The following is a 20,028-nucleotide window of genomic DNA, read 5'->3' as shown; positions in this document are numbered from 1 at the left end:
ATTAGAGAAGTAGTTTAGATTCTGCAACTTGCAGTAATTAAAAACAGACAATTATAATGTTACACAAGAAACATCCTCTATGCATGTGTAATTTTCTGAAACGTTTTGAACGAGTGTACATTATTTACATACTCGTGCTTTTAAGTGTAAAAGTTTTTCTTCTGTTTTCAATCGGGTTTAAAGGACCTCATGTACTTGTTCAACAATTATCACACTTTAGAGATTGGTTTGCAGCATATTTATGTAACTTACATACTGGAATAGTGTGATTTGTTTCATATAATTTTCATGATCTTCTCGTAATTTACGGCTCAAGGCAAGTTTCAACTTCTTTTTTTTTTTTTTTCACTTTCCTGGGAAAAAAGTTCTGTTTTCAAAATGAGAAATTCTTCTCATCAGCCGGTCTACCTAATCTACACCACACACTTGACGTGGAGAACCTGGTTCAGGGAACAACTCGAGTTCCTGGAGTTCCAGTTTCGCACGGTTCGTCTCAACCCTCTCTTGTCGAAGCTCAAGCCCTCTCTCGCCTCTCCTCGCCGAAGCAAGCTCCTCTGGCCCAAGCCCCTCTCTCGGAAGCTCTTCACAAAAACCCATTACAGTGCCTTCATCCCTTCGTGATAAGATCTCTCTCCACTGAAACAGCCTTCCCCTCATCGTGCTCCTCTCTGTCTCGGTTCCTCCCGTCTCTCTCTGTACGTCCAGATCTGCGGTAGAGGAACTGTGCCTGCATCCAGATCTGCAACAATGCCACAGTTGTTTTCCGGCTGACCCCCTATTTGTTGTAACCCATTATAGTGACGGGGTAAGCTAATTTCTATGCTTTAGACTGATTTTTATACACCGAATTTTTGGCTGGTGACAAATATTTAATATTGTACTCTGATTGTGTGTAATTTTTTTTATTTTTTATTTTTTATCTTGGTTTTGTGTTAACTTTTGAGTGATTCTAGTGATTTTTTTGTGTGTCCATATTGTGTTTGACGGAATGATTACTTCACCAAATGGTTAATAGGAATTATTCCCTTCCGTTAAGTGTATTCTTCTGCTTGATTCTGAAGGAAACCATGTTGCAGCCAAGTATTACTCAAATGACCAAAGAATAGTTCAAAGATGGCTTTTGAAAAATCTGTGTTTACTAAGACTTTGAAGTCTAATGCTCAGGTAGAAGGTATGCTGCAATTACATAACTAACATCTTTAAGATTAGAACATGGCCATGATCTTCTCATTTCTATTGTAACCTCTAGCTAGGCGTTTTTTTCATGTATACTTCCTGTGTACCTGGGCCTTGCCTAGTTCTATGAATACAATATCTATGATTACTTATCGAAAAAAAGATTAGAAGATGGTTTGTATAATTATGGCCTGAAGGTTAGGAATTTTGCTGAGGATATGTAGTGCAGATTTCTCATTGTCAAAGAATAAAACGAGGCCAATTAACTTGTGTTGTAGGCAAGCACACCCTCGTTTGTATTGTTTTTTACTTCCAATTGTTTGCTACTCCATCATAGTAGAATCTGTTTTCTAGCGATTAATTCGAAAGCAAATTTAATCTTTGAACTAATCTTTCCAAATTATTTTAGTGCTGCGGTTAATTGCAACACAGATTTCAATCTAATTTGCAACAGTATGCATCCATATTTGGTGTAAAGGAGGAATCCGTCATAGTTACTTGCTTAGGTGGTAAAGGAAGAGATTGGAATATAAAGGAGGAATCCATCCTTTTTTTTTTCCTTCCCTTTGAGATTAGAAGAATTGAAAAGAAAACTCAAAAAAGAGGGAAAGAATTTTAACTACTGCTTAGTAGGTATTGCTGAATAATTTCTATTGTCTATTTTTTTTCAACTTTTGGTTAAGATTAATTAGAAATTCATAGAGAATTTCTAGCCTACTGACATATTAATATCTTGAATAGGTTGAATGAAAACATATTAATTTCAACTTATCAAAAAAAAAAAAATATTCATTTCTAACCTACTGTCACGGTTCAGATTTTTTGTTTTTAAGATTATGTAGAAAATGAGGTAATAATTTTGGCTATTAGAGTTTGATGATCTGGGCGAATATGCATAAAAGCGTTATTGCATTACTATTAATACATGCAGTTGGGAATTGTTTATAAATGTTTGGGTTTTGCTATAGATCAGCAACTGTTCACTCCTACACCTGATGTGGATTTTTTTTTTCTTTTCCCCTTATAGAAATGCTCGTTTTGATTCTTCATTCGAATTTCATCCCGCAGGCGCGAAGACCCCCTCCTCACCCAAAAACCCACGACGCCCTCCCTCTGCCCAGCACCACCCCGCAACACCCTCCCTCTGTTCAGCGCCACCCCGCAATGCTCCTCCTTCTGCCCAGCAACTGCCCCTCCCCGCGAGCTCATTCAACGGAGCAAACCAGGTGGATCTTGAGAAAAATAGACAAAAATAGTCGGTGGAGCTCTGTTTCACCGCCATCCCTCTGCTGAGCTTCGTAGGTAACTGCTTAACCATGTTTCTTTTCGTATTATTGAGTTCTTCTTGTGTATTGAGAGAGGTGAATTTTGGGTTTTGTGAGATGGTGTATTGTGGCTTAGGGCATGGAGAAAAAACAGAGGATATTGTGTGAACCTGCATTATAAACACATTGACTCTGCATTATACATATCTGCATTATACTCCTCTGGGTTTATCTTGGGTTCTTCTATCTTACGGTAACTGGCAATGGGTTTTATTAGCCTTGAGCAATATGTGGTAACACCAGCACTACTTATTACCCAAAGTTTTCTCTTATAAATGGGCTTCTTGGTTTTGGAGAATTGTAGAGATGGTGTGGATTTGTTTGTCTGAGTTGGGTTGAGGAGAAGAGATCAGCTCGTGCTTCTCTCTTGTTTGGTGTTAGAGAAAAATGGATTATATATATAATTAGGCGCACATATGGAGTAAGAAATCTGTCTGGTACTGCAATGTCACCAACTCCTAATTCATGACCATCTAAGTTTTCAGGTCATTGACTCTCTTCTTTCTTGATGACATTTTCTTTTTCTTGCTTGCTTTTCACTATAATTTGTTCCTCATTTGCAAAATTATCACTGTTTTCTAGAACATTAATTTGAGAGTCAATGTTTTCATTTGAAAATGTTATATCTATGGGTAGGGGTTAATTCCTTTTCAATTTTCAAGGTGTTCTTGCCTCTTCATCTAAATAATTCTAGTTCATGAGCCATTTCATCTAAATAATTCTCCACAGAGTTTCATGTTTAACTTATCTCAATTTTCGATCACAATATTTTTTTTTTGATAAGTAAAATAAGTATATATTCATCCAAAAAGTGTCAATTACAAAGAAAAGTTCTGCTGCTCCCATCCTAACTAGGTGGGAACATTAGAAACTAGAAACTCATGAAACTCCATGCCATTAAAGTCCACAGCATGAGCCCAAGTACAAAGGGTCCTAAAAAATAACATTTTTAGCTCTGCTATTGATCTCTCTTTGTCTTCAAAAATCCTCTCATTGCGCTCCTGCCATAAGCACCACAAAATACAGTTTGGGATCATCTTCCAAACCGCTTTAATCTGTCTCATTCCTCGAATTGAAGTCCAACAGGCCAAAGCATCCATCACAGTTTCTGGCATCACCCATGCTAGATCTATTCTGTTAAACACCGCATCCCAAATAGTCCTGGCTACCTCGCAATGTAAAAGTAAATGATCCACCGATTCACCCCCTCTTTTACACATACAACACCAGTCTGCTATGATTATGTTTCGTCTTCTCAGATTATCCATAGTAAGATCACAATATTTAGGACTCTTCTTGGAATTTTGTATAGCACGACTCTGCTTTCACAGCTATCCACAGGGAGTTGATAAATGTTTTAGATAGGACCTGTGGACATGGTTTTTTATTGGATTAGATAACAGGTATGAGTAAATAAATGCAATCATTAATTGTTAAATGAGCTTCAAAATCCATGCAACTTCCAGTAATCAAAATCCAAATCATTTATATTCAATATAATCTAGTTGGGACGATTCCATAGCTCAATCCAAAATCCAAATCATTTATATTCAATTCATATTCATTTATATTCATTCATATATAGCCATAGCTCAATCCAAAAACCAATATGAGTTGGGATGATTCCAACCATGTCCTAGAAAACTACATATACTTAAAGAAGCTGATCATATTTTCTCTTTTAAACTGATCTTATGTTAACATCTCATATTCCTCTGATCAAGTTCGCATTTCTGGCATGCTAATTGACCTTATTTCATGAACATTTGGAGTTGGCAAAAGATTAGATATTTATAATGACTTTCCTTGCCTTCTATTTTTTAAACTAAGTTGGCAAATGTAGAAATGAGGCTGAAATGAGGCGAGGCTGCAGGTATATGATGGGTGCAGGTATGTAGAAGTTAAGAACTTTTGAAGCAGGAACAACTTTTGAAGTAGGAACATGCAATACTCTCTGCCTCATGATCTCCTCCTCACCTTGTTTCTCTTTTCTAGCATTTTTTCTGCAAGTCATGCATGCAACCAAAAAGAGGAGCCTATGGTTCTAAAAAATAAGTAGAGTTAGTAGTTATTCATTTGGAAACTTAAATGGCAGTTTATTCTCCACTAAACTGCCCATATATAATGGGATTTAGTAAGGAAAGAGTTTTCTTTGTTGGTGTTTGATTTTAGACATGCTTTATTACAATTTACATTAAGCAAATACTTTTTCCAATGACTAGTCATCTCATTGGCATTCTCAGTTTTAGTGTGATGGGGGAAGAGGAAGATGAAATGCCACCCAGGCCTTCGATATCGACTTCACAGTTGTATGTTCGTCCCATAAATCCATACTACCCACCATTAATGAGGCCTCAAAATACATATCGAAATCCAAACGTCTACCATGTGAGTAAGCAGGTTGATGGCTTTTATTTTTTAATAAAATTTGTTTGACTTGCTTTTGAATCTAACAAATTGTAGCATCCTTTTGAACTAAATATGTCTTACCTTCCGTCGAGTAATCCGGAGGAGTTTAGGCAAGTTGAAGATTCATTCCAGGTATATTTCTCTTAATTTTTGAACTAATATCCAAAAATTAACATGTTAATTTGTTTCAAGTCATTCCATTTTTTTCTCACAACGTGCCTAGTAACAGGAAGCCAATGAGAAAATTATCGGCTCACTGTGTCACAAGAGTTGTAAGTAATTCAATCTAACAATGTTCACATCTCCGCCCAAATGAATGTTCTCCTCTAACAAGTGAAGTATATCCGCCGAAACGAAAAGTGCACATCTCCTCGCTTCTCCCTGCACACAGTGCAAGCATTTAATTAAAATGATTTAATAAATCATTTAATTAACATGATAAGTTGCTTTACTGTGTTCTAGTTTGGGCAGGTGAAAATTTTCCTTCTGGAATTTTTCGTAGTGTGTGACGTCTTTAGCTCAGCTTTTAAACCCCACCAACAAGTTGGTGGTGTTTTTAACACAAAATCATCAATTACAAACGGAAATGATTAAGTTGATGCCATACATGATTCTGAAAAACCATCACAAGTTCATATATGTAAATCCTAAAACAGAGTCCTTATCATGAGCCTTATCGCTTATGTGTTTCATATTATGATGAATTTTGAAGGTTCAGGCCTTGTCCAAAAACCAAAGAAAGGTTCAGGCCTTCAAACTTATGTGTTGATGCTATGATGTAGTTTTTAGACTCTTTTCTGTATTTTTTGGGGGTAGAATCCATTTATTCCTTCCCTATTGTATTTTACCACCTCTCAGGGGATTATATCATTCTACCAATTACCAGGCCGTAACCATTGACCAGTATATATTTTTTTTCTTCTTAAGCAAGTGTTCTTATGTACTAAATTTACCATGGATCAGGTTCTAGCTAACTCAGACCTGTAAACTTGCATTTCTATTGTCAAGTGAGAGATAACAAAATCAACCAGTCTAGAAAAAAATCAACCAGTTAAATTGAATTTTCTTTTAAGCTGATTTTGTAGGATATTGAAGATGAGTATTAATAGTGAAGAACTTGAGATAATCTCTATGTGGTGATGGATTTGTAGAAGATTGAAGGTTCACATACTGACAATGATATGGTAGAAGATCAAAATGATTCAAACTTACTATGGAACTCGATGACTTTTTCTTTAGTCCTCACACTGCGGCAATTTGGCAAACACCTGTCCTTCAAATATTCAAAACCTTCAAATTCAGGAACTGTCACAAACTAGTATTGAAAAAAAAAAAAAAAAAAGTGAAGAAAAGAATGAAAGATGTCTTTAAAAAAATTAATTAACCATAAAAAAAAAAATATGTGTATATTAAACAATCCTACTAAAATAATGAAAGACATTTATTTGTCTCGTTGTATGACCTTGGAATTCAGACTTGGGTTTCTATGTTCACGTTTTGAGGCCTAGAGTATTTTGGGGGTAAGGATGAACTCTTAACTCTTAACCTAGAGGTAACTTGAAACCCCCAAATATTGCATCCCAAATTTTATTAAACATGAAACAGAGTGGGTGAAAACTAGAACTTTGATAGGTAAGAATAAATAAACCAATTAGACCCGGTTTGGTTTGCTAGATAAGGTGAAACTATCTTTTCTAGTATGTACGGATGAAATAGTTTTATTTATCTAAACGGTTAGTTTTACATCTCTATTTTATCTTTAAGTTTTCAAACTTATCTCATTACTTTCTGATATAAACAGTAAAAAAAATCTCATACAGTAAAAAAAAATTCTCTATTATTAAAATAGAATAATCAATAAGTTATTATTAGAATAATATATTTTCACAAAGAAATTGATAATTTTGTGAGTATTAAATAAAAGTGCGTTTTGGGGTTTTGTTAGAAAATTCGAAAATAATAAATTATTTAATTAAACCAAACGAATCCCGCGCCATGCCCACAGCCATGGAGCAAAAGAAAAATATTTCTGGCTAACACTCCAATTATTACATTAGTCGTAATTTATACCCTTCAAAAAATCTAACCGTTAGATGGACAAAAATAGAAGACGACGCCGCATGAATTTAACGGTTAAATGTTGAAAAAGATGACAAATTATGAGAGGAATGATAGTTTAAGAACAAGCCAAACTTATAAGATAAAGATTTTCAGCTGTAATTAATGTGTAAATATGTTGAAATAAATATTTCCAAACGTCACGTGTGATTGATATATTTTCCAAAGTAATAATATAATAGGTTTGTTGGGCGGTGGGGCTTAGAAAAAGCCATTAGCTTGTCACTGCAGGAAAAAAAAGGCACAAATCTTCGGGTTGAAGAATGTGGTTAGCTGAAAAGAAAAATAAAGCCTTCACAAACATTATATATATATATATATATATATAAGAAATAATATTTGTAATCGTGAGTGTGCAAACGTTATATAGTTATTTTAAAAAAAATAAATAAATATAAGATTCACATAAAAAAAGTTAATTTTTTAATAACATACTCTACTCTTTTTCAAAATGATTGTACAGTATTTATGTATTTTACGACTGTATGTAATATTATTTTATATATATATATTATTATTATAAGGTCCCATGATCCACCCATCACAATCATTCATACCAATCTATAAATATTGTTTAATGTTGGTCAATATGATCTCATTCCACACATTATCATCAATCTGAATGGTAACTCTGATAATATTATATAGTCTTTAAACGCGGCTCTTGCCTTTTGTGTTTTCATTGACTTTATTTGCGTTGCTTTCTTCTTTCGTCACAGCCAGCTTTCACTGCCTTTTCTTTAAAAAAAAATAAAAAAATAAAAAATAAAAAACCCAGATATCTAATTTTAATATGTAAATGGCCCATCAAACAGCAAATATTTCATACCCACTTTTATTGAGATGGTAAGAGCTTTATCTACTTCAACCAAATATTCTTTCTCTCCTATGTTGGCTTGTTTAAATATTAAAATGAGATAAAATAATTTTATATAAAATTTAAAAATTAAATAAAATATTTTTTTAATATTATTATTATTTTAAATTTTTAAAAAATTGAATTATTTATTATATTTTATATATAAATTTAAAAAAATTATAATAATAAAATTAAATAATACACTTTTACTATCCAAACCACTAATTTCAGCTTCTTTATTCTTCTTTGAAAAAAAAAGGGGAATATCGTAGGAAGGTAAAAGAGAAACGAGAAACAGGGAAAGAGAAGAATGATGACGCATAGTAAAATTTATGGCCACCATATTAATGATTGATTCTTCAAGATTTTTGCCTTTCTTTGCATGTGAAGACTGAGGAAGAGTAAGAGGACAATTTGGTAGTCGCCCCCACGTCTGGTTTCCGTATTTTGTGGGTGGGAACTACAACCTCTAGTCTTCGCCATTACACGAAAGAAGCTTTCTCGAGAACCCCAGGGGAATTCGAAGATTCCAACCTGTTCTCACAAAGTTGCAAAACGCCTATAACCGAGGAGGCGGCGTAGGTATGGCTTCAATGAGTTTTTTAGAATATTTGGAGAGTAGTGTTGCATTAGCCCATTGGTGTTCTAGGCTGTAGTTGTCACGGTCTACTGTTTATGGTCGAGTTAAAGCTCAAAGTTTTTTAGTTTGTTGGCATGGATTGTGTTGGCACAAGGGTTTTCTGAACGGGTTTTGCTCGGTATTTTTTCTATACTGGGATTTCCGAGCTATTTAGTGTTTGGAGAATCTGGGTGTTCCAATTGAAGGAATTCTGGTAGATTGTTTTGCATCGGTTTATTGAATTGGGTTTTTCGGGGTTCTCAATTCTGAGAGAAGATGACTGTGTTTACCTATTTTGCCATGAGGAAGACCTCTTTATGTATTAAATTGAGCTCTGTTGTGATGTGGAGTTGTATTGTTTTTAGGAAAAATGAGGCATTTCGATGTTGCTGATTACTCTGAAATTTCAAATTTGGTAATGGATGTGTAATAGTGCACTTTCATTGTGAGGGGAGAATCATAGAAAGATGGCTTCAACAACCCCATCTGCGGATTCACCAACGTCCTCTGCAACCTCACCACCACCACCTTCTTCCCCTTCTCCATCAAATTCTTCAACTTCCCCGCCTCCTACAGAATCCAGGCCTAATCAGACTCCTGCCACCCCGGCACCTTCAACCCCACCTCCTCAGTCTCCTCCACCAGCAGTCTCTGCGGCTCCTCCTCCATCGACGCCAGCTTCACCCCCACCAGCATCAGCTCCCCCTCCAACCTCACCATCACCACCTCCACCACCTTCCCCACCAACAACCTCACCACGACCTCCAGCTTCACCCCCTCCATCTGCCCCTCCTCCAGCAACTTCGCCACCCCCTCCAGATTTTTCACCACCGCCACCACCACCATCTGGAGGTTCTTCTTCTCCCCAAGCCTCTCCTACGCCTCCAGTGCCATCCCCACCTCCCCCCCAAGATTCATCGCCTTCTTCATCTCCACCACCTCCTGCCAATGTCCCGGCACCGCCTTCTTCCGATTCTCCGCCTCCACCAGTGGCAAAGTCACCAACGAATTCTCCTCCCTCTCCTATACATACACCTCCTCCATCTAAAGCTGCCCCTCCTACCCCAGATACGGCATTGGCATCACCTCCTCCTCCAGCTACCTCTCCTTCACCTCCTCTGATTTCTTCTCCTGCTTCTCCAAGTAATTCCTCTGCTGCTGGAAGTCCCAGTAAGTCAACTGCACCTTCTTCTATTACTCATGTAACAGAAAATGAAAGATCTACAAATACAGGTGGGTCAAGCACGATAGTATCTGTGGCAATTGGCGTTGTAGTTGGGGTCCTAGTAATTAGTCTTCTTGTGATGGCCGTGTGGTTCTTACAGAAACGCAAGAAAAGGAGAACTGGAAGGAATGCAGGCTACCCCATGCATTCTCCATTTGCGTCCTCCCAGAATTCAGGTTAAGCATCTTTCTTGTTTTCACCTTATTTATTTTCAAGGTATTTAAGTAAATTCTTCTTGGCTTCTAGTGGCTTCTTTGCTTTTTTATTTTTTTATATTAAATTGGTGATCTTAAACCTGCTTAATTTATATACATATAAGAATTATTGCTAAGAGCTCCTTGAACTTGTAGATTTTCGATTTTTGACATAAATTGTAGAACAATAGTTATTACATTCTTTTTCAATTTGGCATGTCTCTGTGGAGCCTATGACTTAAAAACATCTCAATCTTACTGATTCCGTTTTCTTTTCGCGTGCTTCAGAAAAATTTGAGTCGTGGATATGGTGTGGCAAAGTCCAAATGCTATTTCAGATTTTTCTTTCAAGAATCTGAATTTTAGTTTTAATTCATTCTTTTGTTCATTCATAGTGCATTTCAGCTTCAGTTTCATTATGCTTTTGAGTTAGCTAGCAAGCTATAACTCACTGAGGGTTTGAGTTCAATGAATATATCCTAATGGGCTTGCACGTGCTCGCCAGATTCATTATTTCTGAAGCCCTATTCTCCAGATCCCCTAGTCGGAAATGACTCTGTTGGAGAGTTCGTGTATACACCATCAGAGCCAAGCGGTGTAGGCAATTCACGGTCATGGTTCACTTATGAAGAATTAGTCAATGCCACAAATGGGTTCTCAGCACAGAACCTTTTGGGTGAAGGTGGATTTGGTTGTGTTTTCAAAGGTGTCTTGGCAGATGGAAAAGTGGTAGCTGTTAAACAGCTAAAAATTGGTGGTGGACAGGGAGAGCGTGAATTCAGAGCAGAAGTTGAGATAATTAGCAGAATACACCATCGTCATTTGGTCTCCCTGGTGGGTTACTGTATATCAGAGCATCAAAGATTACTTGTCTACGAATACGTCCCAAATGACACTCTTCATTATCACCTTCATGGTAAGAAATGCTTCTTAGATGATACTTAAAAGGAACAAAAAAACACAAAAAAAAAATGGAAGCCTTTATTTAAAATTGAAAGTAAAATCTAGAACTCGTGTGCCATATTGTCCATAAGCAAACTATTTTTATGCACGTGGCTTGCAAATACAATAGGCCCAAAGCAGGTTTACCAGGAGTTTTCAATTTGGTCAAAATCAACCATTCATGGTTGACCACTAACAATTTCTTAGTAGGGTTCATGTTTCAGAAAGTAAAGGGATTTTAGAGTTGTTTAGCTTTGATGGTCCACTGCATATGACTCCCCAATCAAAATTGTAATATACATCTAACTACCTAAATGGAATATTTTCAGGTGAGGACAGGCCCATTATGGGTTGGGCAACCCGACTGAAGGTTGCTGCTGGTGCAGCTCGTGGACTTGCTTACCTTCACGAAGACTGTAATTTTCTTTTCTTTCTTAGTAGCTTCTTATGTAAATGTGTTTTACACCTGAAAATTATCAGGTCATTTGCTTTGTCAACTCTGCATGCATACATGGGTATCAGGGCAGTCCGTGAAACAGTGAACTTGTCTGTTTTGCCATGTTTTTCCCATTTAATATTGTGCTAATTATATGTAAAACAAAGATATTCTCTAGATAAGTGCGCCTGATACATCTTATGGTTGGGGTTAAACAAATAAACAAATTTGGTCTCAAGATTTTAGAAATATATTACAGTAATTATCATATGCATGTTCAATATTGAAAGTCAGTTAATCTACAATCCTGGGGGCCAGCAAGTTCTGGAAAACTTGCTGTACGCTGAGAATATAAGTTGGCAAACCCATCTTGAATAATTTGTATCTAATGTTTTGTTTCAATTTTTTTTTTATCACAGGCCATCCCCGAATCATTCACAGGGATATTAAATCATCAAACATCCTTCTTGATAGCAACTTTGAAGCTCGGGTATGCCTGTTTCTCCAGCCTCGATTTTCTTGGAAAAAACATTAATTTGCATCCATCTGGATCAAGATGGTTTCCTCCAACTGCTATTCATTATCCCTGAAAATGCTTTTTCATCTTCTGCATGTTTTTTTTTTTTTTTTCATTTTGCAGTTTTATTTGTTTGAGTGCCTGTTTTATTTTATTTTTCTGGGTATTTTGTCGTTTTCTGTTTTGTGCAAACCTGTTTGGCTCTAGAGTAAGCTCAAGATGATTAACATGCCCTCTATATTCCAGCCCACATAGCAGCTGGATCTGATTTCCCTCCCTCCTGAATTTCGTGTTACTAGTTATTTATGTTCCTAAAAGATGTGTTTCTAATTAACAGGTTGCAGATTTTGGGCTTGCAAAGTTAGCATTGGATTCAAATACTCATGTAACCACACGTGTGATGGGAACCTTTGGGTAGGTAATCCTTATTTGTTTGCTTGTGTTGTCTCCTATATGACTAAACAAACTTTCTTGTAGGTCATGTTTGTTTCTGTGTTTGTGTCTTGTAAAGCTTAAGATTTGGATGTAAATTTCATGGGTAAAACTAGCAGCACTATTGACATTTTAAAGGTCAACAGTATAGATCCCTTTGACCACCAGGCAACTTCATTTAAACCTTACAATTGACATTGGAAGGTTTTCTGAACAAATGTTTAGATATGGCATGCTTTTCATTCAAACTTCAAAGGTAACATGAAGCAGGCATCTGGAATATGTTACACTGCCGATGTGTGTCACGGTCACATTTTCGATTTTTATGTCTCTGATGAATGGAATTATACAATTCTCCAGTTACATGGCTCCAGAATATGCAACAAGTGGCAAGTTGACTGAAAAGTCTGATGTTTATTCCTTTGGGGTTGTGCTTTTGGAGCTGATTACGGGTCGCAAGCCAGTGGATGCCTCTCAGCCATTGGGTGATGAGAGCCTAGTTGAATGGGTAAGTCCACAAATCATGTTGCAAATCCCGCACCAATTTTTTCCTTAAAATATTCCTGCTGACTGGATGAACACATTTAGTCCGATTTGGGATTTGTTGTTCCTCACCTTTTGTACTTTGTACTTTTACTGAGTTTTTTAAAGGAGAGGGAAGAGGTAGAATTGGTGGTCTTTGGCCAGTAATTAGATTGCACAGTTTAACCGTAATTAGAAATTTTCTTCAGGCTCGTCCAATACTTGCTCAAGCACTTGAAGATGAAGAGTTTGAAGGGTTGGTAGATCCAAGGCTGGAAAAGAACTATGTTGGAAATGAAATGTTTCGGATGATTGAGGCAGCTGCAGCTTGTGTGCGTCATTCAGCTGCAAGAAGGCCAAGAATGAGTCTGGTAATTATGTATAAATGACATATATCTTCAATATCTCGTCTGTAATTTAGTAGGATTTAATGAATTTTTTGTTCTTCCTTGCTCCCATCTCAGGTGGTGAGAGCATTAGAGTCTTTGGATGAACTTTCAGATCTCACCAATGGAATGAAACCTGGCCAAAGTGAACTATTTGATCCAGCGCAACAATCTGCACAAATTAGGATGTTTCAAAGAATGGCATTTGGTAGCCAGGAATACAGTTCTGAGTTCTTCAATCAAACAGAGAGTAGCTGGAGGAGTGGAGAGCATGGATACCGGAGAAACCCTTCATCTGCAAATGCATCAGGTGTGTGGGGCAGTTGAGATCAATTTACGGCTGACTATGGCAAATACTATACTTTCAATTTGTGCTTGAAGGGATAACTTTTCTCCATCTACTTACTTAAAAAAAGAAAGAGTGAACTGCTCTCCATCTTGGGATCAGATTTGAGGCACGCAATTACTTTGCAATCAGGTCGTGCTGCTTGTTCAATGTAAATCTCATGCATCGTATTTGCTCCAGTTCTTTGTTCTCTTAACTAACAATTTTTTTGTTATAAGGGTCCTTGATTTTGTATTCTTTATTATATATCTATAGATACTTGATACACTGTTTTTTTGTATTCTTTATATTGATTTATTCAAGCTCTTCGTTCAATTAGATTGAAATATTTTGTGACCTGGAGATTATAAAAGCCAATTGGCCTGACGTAAGTGTATTCTGCGCTCAAGATGCTTCAAAACCCACGAATGAAAAAGAACTCCATTTGATTCTAACTCATCAAGCATGCAACTTAATGGTTTAAAGCCTCTTTTAAAACTTACATGCTACAGTGAGCAGGAAGCAAAAACAAATAAATGAAATAAAAAATAAAAAAACTAATTAACAATTCCTGTCTATGTATTGCAAGCAACACTCGATTTTGGTCCCTTTTCGTTACTAAAAATTTAATAAACAATTTCTTGAGTGATTTTTCTATTCAGTTGAGGATGTTTGTAGCAAGAAAAAAAGGGACCTCTATTTCCTTTCCTAGCACCTCTATTTTTCATTTTTTTTTTTCACAAAAAGTACTTTTCTTTAATTTATCAACGATAAGGAGATAAACATTGAGATTGGTAAACAATAAAACCAAAGTGACATGAGACACTTTTGCTCTCTGTTTTTTCTTATTGTGCAGGGCTGCCCGTGGGACATATCATAATTCAGTAATAAAAACCAAGTATAAGGAGGGATGGGCAAAAGGAGGTCTGCATTCTGGCAATGCACTTACCACTCATCCTCGTGCTCTTACATCTAATATTCTTCATCTACCAATATAACCCAATTAGAAGCAGCCCCTCCTTTATCAATTAAATACCATTTGCCATGCAGGCATGTGAGAGTGAGGGAGAGAGAGAGATGGCAAGGATAAAACTGATGGTGCCGCTAGCTTTGAAGCAGAAACAAGACAGTTGTTTTACTAATCCAAACAAATGCAGTTTGAGTGCAAGAAAGAGGGATTTGGTATGTGTGACAAGTGGGAATTCTTACTTAGGTTCTCACATAGTGAAGGAGCTTCAGGCTCACGGTTACCCGGTTCGTGTCACCATCCAAAATCAAGGTATACTTGAAGAAAATTACGTTTTGATCAGTGCAAATCTTCTATTGGTTTGATCAAACCAACTTACAGAAAATAACCTTTTTTAAAAGAAAGAAAATAGGCTAACCATGGTGATAGTACTGAGTCTCACTGTGGATAAAGATTCCTTCTATATTCTTTGTGCTTGCTTCTGATAGCCTTATATACAGCTAATGAGGAAGAATGGTACACGAAACAGAAACAAAAACAAAAAAAAAAAACCTTTCTGGTGCATCCCAAAGTACAAAGATGTCTCCATGGAGTCACTCCACTCAAAAACTATTCAGTGCTTGCATTTTTGCATGGAGCCTAATTTTGTTTCATGGCGATCTGATTTGATGAATCGATCTGATAAAAATTCATTGCAATAAAGCCAGCCTTGGATCCGTTTTAAGCTCTTCAACCAACCCAACCCTCTAATTAGGATTTATCCATCAATTAGGGTTTCACTTTTGTATGGCTGCCGTATTGCCACACCGTGCATTCGAGTTTCATCTGAATAAAATATTTTGTTGGTATGTGATTGATTTTGTTTTTTACTTGTACTTTTTCTCTGATATATGATTATTCCCTTAAAGGTTTTTTTCTTAACCGCACGTAAAAAAATAATTGAGAAATGCTATTCATCATTCTACATTATATATTTTATATATTTTAATATTATTTAATATTATTTATTATTTTATTTTATTAAATTAATTTAGTTGTTCTACTTATTAATTATACATCACATATTTGTTATAGAAAAAATAAAAAAAAATTAAAATAAATAATGTGTGATGTGTGAGCAAGATGAGGATGATAAGTAAAATTATTCAAAATGATTATTGTCGCCGATGGCTCCTGTCGGTAGACCCAACCAAGGCCAGCTTTGAGTAGACATTTAAAGCACAACCAAATATTACAACCTTATTGGTAGACTTTTTTAATTTTATTCAATAGTGGATTTTGAGGACTTGAGGGAGCTGATAGGAGATGAAAGGATAAATCAACTAGAAAGCATTGTAGTAGCAAGCGTTGGAGATGTGGAGGGCCTCTGCGATGCTTTTAGAGGTTGTCATGCTATTTTTCACACCTCTTCCTTTGTTGATCCACATGGGGTCTCTGGTTATTCAGTAAGTTCTACTCTACAAATGTTTCAATTATCAAGTATAATCATCGCATCTTCAATAATTCACTTTGAAGTGGGTTTAAAAAATCACCAAATTTTAAACGATTTTATTTTCATCCCGAGTGCATGGCAATTCTTAAGCCAGTGACCTTTTTATTATCTCTATACAAACTGCATGATAATTTTCAGGAACGAATGGTACCTCTTGAGGCTGAAGGAGTAACGAATGTCATTGAAGCTTGTGGTAGAGCAGCATATGAAAAGAGATGTGTCTTTACATCTTCTCTTCTTTCTTCTATCTGGAAAGGTGGCAATGTGGAGAGGGTTGTTGATGAGAGTAGTTGGAGTGATGAAGGGTTCTGCAGAGAAAACAAGGTACTTCCAACTTTATTTTATTTTATTTCATTGACTCTATTAGAAGCCTCATCGTTAGCATTCTGCATAATGGATTTGAGGTTTTGGCAGCATTAACTCTGTTTTCAATTAAACATGTCAAGTATGACCCTTGATTATCATTAGATCAGTTAAATCAGTGACTGTTATCTGTCAGCACCATCCTTTTTAAAGGCTCTAAATGATCACTAACAGCATAATTGAAAGCAATTCATCACTTGAAAAGGTGCTATTATTGCTTCCTGAACCTTTTTATTTCTCAAGCCCTCTCTCTCTCTCTACTAGGTTGCCAGTCTTTATCTTAACATCTTTCACCTTGTGAAAAAAAAAACTCCCACCTTAACTAGATTGGTTGAATTACTATGCCTATCCAATGATTTAAATATACCTAGTTTTGAAAGTTCCATCCTTTCCACACATTGTTTGTCTCTCTCTTAGTTCAAAGGGCACGACTTTATTCTTGATTGTAGTTGATAATGGTTTCTTCATTTGTTGTGATGAACAGCTTTGGCTGGCCTTGGGCAAGACTATAGCAGAGAAAGTTGCCTGGAGGAAGTCTAAAGAAATGAAAGTGGAGCTTGTTACTCTGTGCCCTGGACTGATCATGGCCCCCTCATTCCCAAATGCTCACAAAGAAACCTCTGTACCATACCTTAAAGGTATTTGATATTTCCCCTTTAGTTTTATTCTCCACTTCCTGTCAGTTTTTGGTCGGAAAGACATGACAAGATGTGATGAATCTGCCATCCACGAATTTCAAGCCTATGCCTGCAAATAATATTTCTACTTCAAAAAAGTTCACAAGTTAATCTCAATGTTTCTAATAATATTTGAAACAAAGGTGGGCAGAGCATGCTACAACAAGGCATCCTAGCTACCGGAGATGTTAAAAAAGTGGCAGAGGCACATGTCTATGTTTACGAAGCAATGGATAATGGAGCAAGCGGACGATATCTTTGCTTCGAGAGAGTGGTACGAAAATTGGAAGAGGCCATTGAACTAGAGAATGGGTTGCACATGCATGGTTTGTTATCAGGAAGGAGACAAGAAGTCTTTCCAGAAGGAGACGAAGAAATACGTAGCAACCTTGACAACTCAAAGCTTGCTAAATTAATCTTACAGGCTTCTCGCCGCTCATCTTGCAAACAATGAAACATAAGAGTCTGAAAGCGTTATCTGTTAGGAATAAATGAATTTGAAAAAGTTGTAATAATGGAAAGAGATATTCTGTATTTCTGTTTATCCAAACGATTCCTAATCTTGTAATGCGGCTTCACAGTCATATTCTTCCACAGCTAAAGGAAGTCAACAGCTTAACCCGACCACTTTTGGATTGGGCTGCTTTCCTCTGACCACACATCGCTTGCTGCTGGGCAGGTCCATAAAAAGTGACATATTGATTCCTCCTTTAGAGTCTAGATGGGATGCAAAGGAGACTCTAATATCTGCCTCTTAACCGAATCTTTCCTAGTTGGCAAAATGTCATGACAGACTTTTCATAGAAAAAGCTTAGCACTCCCCAGGACTTGCAAGCCCCGTATTTGTTGCCAACTATAATCCATTTTAGATTGCCTTGATTATTCATCCTTCATAATATGTAAATGTCGCATAATTATTTAAAAATATATATATATATATAATTTATATAAAAAAAATTAATTTTTTAATAATAAATTTCTCTTTTTTTTTTTTAAATAACTGTACGATATTTTGATATTTTACGATTGTACAGAGTCCAAGTGATATACACTTTTAACGTGAAAAAGTCGATTCTTTGAACATTGCTTTCTCAAATGGAATCCTACCATTGGTTGACTTGTAATTTAATTTATGGGCACTTTCTTCGTATTGGTAAAGAAAATAGCGAGATTGTTGGTTCTAGAAAATAATACTAATAATAATAATAATTGTTCATCATCTTAACTTTTACAATCTATCACATTTGTTAAATCATTGATAAACCATTTAAAACATTGAGAAGTAACGGTACTCTTTTTCTTAGATTTTTTCAAGATTTAACATTTTAAATAATTTTATATGTAATCATTTAAATTAATGTCTCTTAAAATAAAGTAAAGATACAAATTTTACATATGAAAGATTTTAAGAAAGAAAAATAATATTTACAATCTTAGATATCTAAGTCTCACGTATTTTTTTTAAAAAAATTAAATAAATCTAAGCATCATATAAAAAATTATTCTTTTAATAATTGACCCTAAGAGTATATGAGTGTCGTACACTCTAAAATTACATCTAATACTTATTTAAAAAAGAAAAAAAAAAGATCTGTAATTAAAAATATATTTATTTTGCAAGTCTGTCTTACTTTTAAGAGACTTCCATAAACTTTCCTTCATGATGTAGACATGCTTAAACAGAAGATTGACAATGAAAAAGATAATCTTAAACGATAAAAGTAGATTTAAGACTGGTTTTGATATTTATCTCAATCCATCTCATATTACTTATTTTTTTTTCATTTCTTTCACAAATATTATTTAAATATAAATATTTTTTATTTTTTGACTTTTTCTTATAATTATTATCTAATCATTATAATTTTTTCAAATTTTTAAACAAAACACAAAAAACAATTCAAATTTATTCAAATCTCAAAACGAAAATAATATTAAAAAATAATATTATAATAATATTTTAACTTTATAATATTTTCATTCAACATTTTCTTTCTGCTTTTTCCAAACTCAATAAAATATTTTAACTCAAATAATTTTACTACTATTAACAAACAATTTAATTATTATTCATAAATTTATCATCTTGTCTCGTCTTCTCTCAACATCCAAACAAAGCAGGGCTGGTTTAGATGTTGAGATTAGATTTCTCATCTCATCTTAACATATAAATATTATTTAAATACAAATAATTTTTAATTTCAAATCATTAACTTTTTCATCTAACCATTACAACTTTCTCGTACTTATAAATAAAATACAAAAGTAATTTCATATTTTTAAATCTCAAAATAAAAATAATATTATAACAATATTTTAGATTTATAATTTTTTTATTTAATTTTTTTTTATCTCTCATTTTCCAAAATCTCATAAAATATCTTAACTCAAATTATTTATAGTGATGATACGGTGTGGGGTAACCCCCCTCCCTGCCCCCGGCCCCAGCAACCCAGGGGTGGGACGGACTCCCATTTTGTCCTGCCCCCGGCCCACGTCAATAATAAGCTACAGTCTATTAGGTCCAAAAATTATTTATGAATCCAGAAGTGGTAAAAAGTACATTTTTAGACTCAAATTGTATATTTAAATTTGTAAATACGACAATAATTTAAAAACTATATAAAACTAATGCATATTTTATATAAACTGTAGTGTAATATAAGAGTCTCACATTGTTTAAGTGTGAGACTTGTATTATCAAGATAATCTATAAAAGGGCTACTCTATTACATTACAACTTACACAAAATATTAAATAAAAATTATATTTAATACATATTAATATATTTATATATAGTAAGAATAATAAATATTTATATAAAAAACATTTTGGGTGCATGCCTCTGCCCCATCCAATGTCTTGCCTTGCAGCATGGGTGGGGTTGGATTGACCGTCCCTCTATGCGAGAGTGGGGCCTCGTTGCTCTCCTCTAATTATTTCATAATTATTCATTAAATTTTCATTTCATTTCATTAGGGTGAGTTTGGTTGTCAAATTCATCTTAACTCATCTCAACTCATCATTACAACTTTTTCAAATCT

The 20,028-nt window shown here is 35.1% G+C and overlaps 2 protein-coding genes and 2 long non-coding RNA genes across 6 annotated transcripts; 3 read left to right on the top strand and 1 right to left on the bottom strand.

Annotated features, from left to right (window-relative positions):
* The first annotated feature begins 446 nt into the window (after window positions 1-446).
* On the top strand, window positions 447-4,832 carry LOC109001331. The gene is made up of 3 exons (XR_004801166.1): window positions 447-805; window positions 2,245-2,478; window positions 4,745-4,832. It is a non-coding gene; the product is annotated as an uncharacterized LOC109001331 (long non-coding RNA).
* Window positions 3,282-6,488, bottom strand: LOC109001334. Its single transcript, XR_001997862.2, has 4 exons — window positions 6,373-6,488; window positions 6,123-6,178; window positions 4,992-5,291; window positions 3,282-3,869 (listed from the first exon to the last, which is right to left on the bottom strand). It is a non-coding gene; the product is annotated as an uncharacterized LOC109001334 (long non-coding RNA).
* Window positions 6,489-8,262: 1,774 nt separating this feature from the next.
* On the top strand, window positions 8,263-13,818 carry LOC109001332 (proline-rich receptor-like protein kinase PERK8). 3 transcript variants are annotated; one of them, XM_018978578.2, is made up of 9 exons: window positions 8,263-8,469; window positions 8,872-9,907; window positions 10,431-10,841; window positions 11,197-11,283; window positions 11,723-11,793; window positions 12,158-12,234; window positions 12,613-12,760; window positions 12,984-13,145; window positions 13,239-13,818. In XM_018978578.2, exons 2-9 carry the CDS (start codon window positions 8,974-8,976, stop codon window positions 13,485-13,487), a joined length of 2,139 nt encoding a protein of 712 aa, XP_018834123.1. In that variant the 5' UTR covers window positions 8,263-8,469; window positions 8,872-8,973; the 3' UTR covers window positions 13,488-13,818. The 3 variants fall into 3 exon arrangements, with proteins under 3 accessions (XP_018834123.1, XP_018834124.1, XP_018834122.1); XM_018978579.2 differs by having other exon boundaries at window positions 8,263-9,676; window positions 9,740-9,907; XM_018978577.2 differs by having other exon boundaries at window positions 8,263-9,907.
* A 573-nt stretch (window positions 13,819-14,391) lies between these two features.
* Window positions 14,392-17,657, top strand: LOC109001333 (cinnamoyl-CoA reductase-like SNL6). The gene is made up of 5 exons (XM_018978580.2): window positions 14,392-14,764; window positions 15,725-15,897; window positions 16,083-16,268; window positions 16,792-16,945; window positions 17,128-17,657. The coding sequence occupies exons 1-5, from the start codon at window positions 14,530-14,532 to the stop codon at window positions 17,436-17,438; spliced, it is 1,059 nt and encodes a 352-aa protein (XP_018834125.1). The 5' UTR covers window positions 14,392-14,529; the 3' UTR covers window positions 17,439-17,657.
* The last annotated feature ends 2,371 nt before the right edge of the window (window positions 17,658-20,028 follow it).

Source organism: Juglans regia, chromosome 1, assembly GCF_001411555.2.
Source record: "Juglans regia cultivar Chandler chromosome 1, Walnut 2.0, whole genome shotgun sequence".
Classification (NCBI taxonomy): domain Eukaryota; kingdom Viridiplantae; phylum Streptophyta; class Magnoliopsida; order Fagales; family Juglandaceae; genus Juglans; species Juglans regia.
Note: the sequence above shows the minus strand (reverse complement) of the source record. Positions and strands in the feature narration are given on the sequence as shown.

Coding starts and splice junctions, on each gene's coding strand:
- LOC109001332 (XM_018978578.2), top strand. CDS start 8,974: ATGGCTTCAACAACCCCATCTGCGGATTCACCAACGTCCTCTGCAACC. Junction 10,842..11,196: donor TCTTCATTATCACCTTCATG/GTAAGAAATGCT, acceptor GAATATTTTCAG/GTGAGGACAGGCCCATTATG. Junction 11,794..12,157: donor ATAGCAACTTTGAAGCTCGG/GTATGCCTGTTT, acceptor TCTAATTAACAG/GTTGCAGATTTTGGGCTTGC.
- LOC109001333 (XM_018978580.2), top strand. CDS start 14,530: ATGCAGGCATGTGAGAGTGAGGGAGAGAGAGAGATGGCAAGGATAAAA. Junction 14,765..15,724: donor TGTCACCATCCAAAATCAAG/GTATACTTGAAG, acceptor TTTATTCAATAG/TGGATTTTGAGGACTTGAGG. Junction 16,946..17,127: donor CTCTGTACCATACCTTAAAG/GTATTTGATATT, acceptor TTTGAAACAAAG/GTGGGCAGAGCATGCTACAA.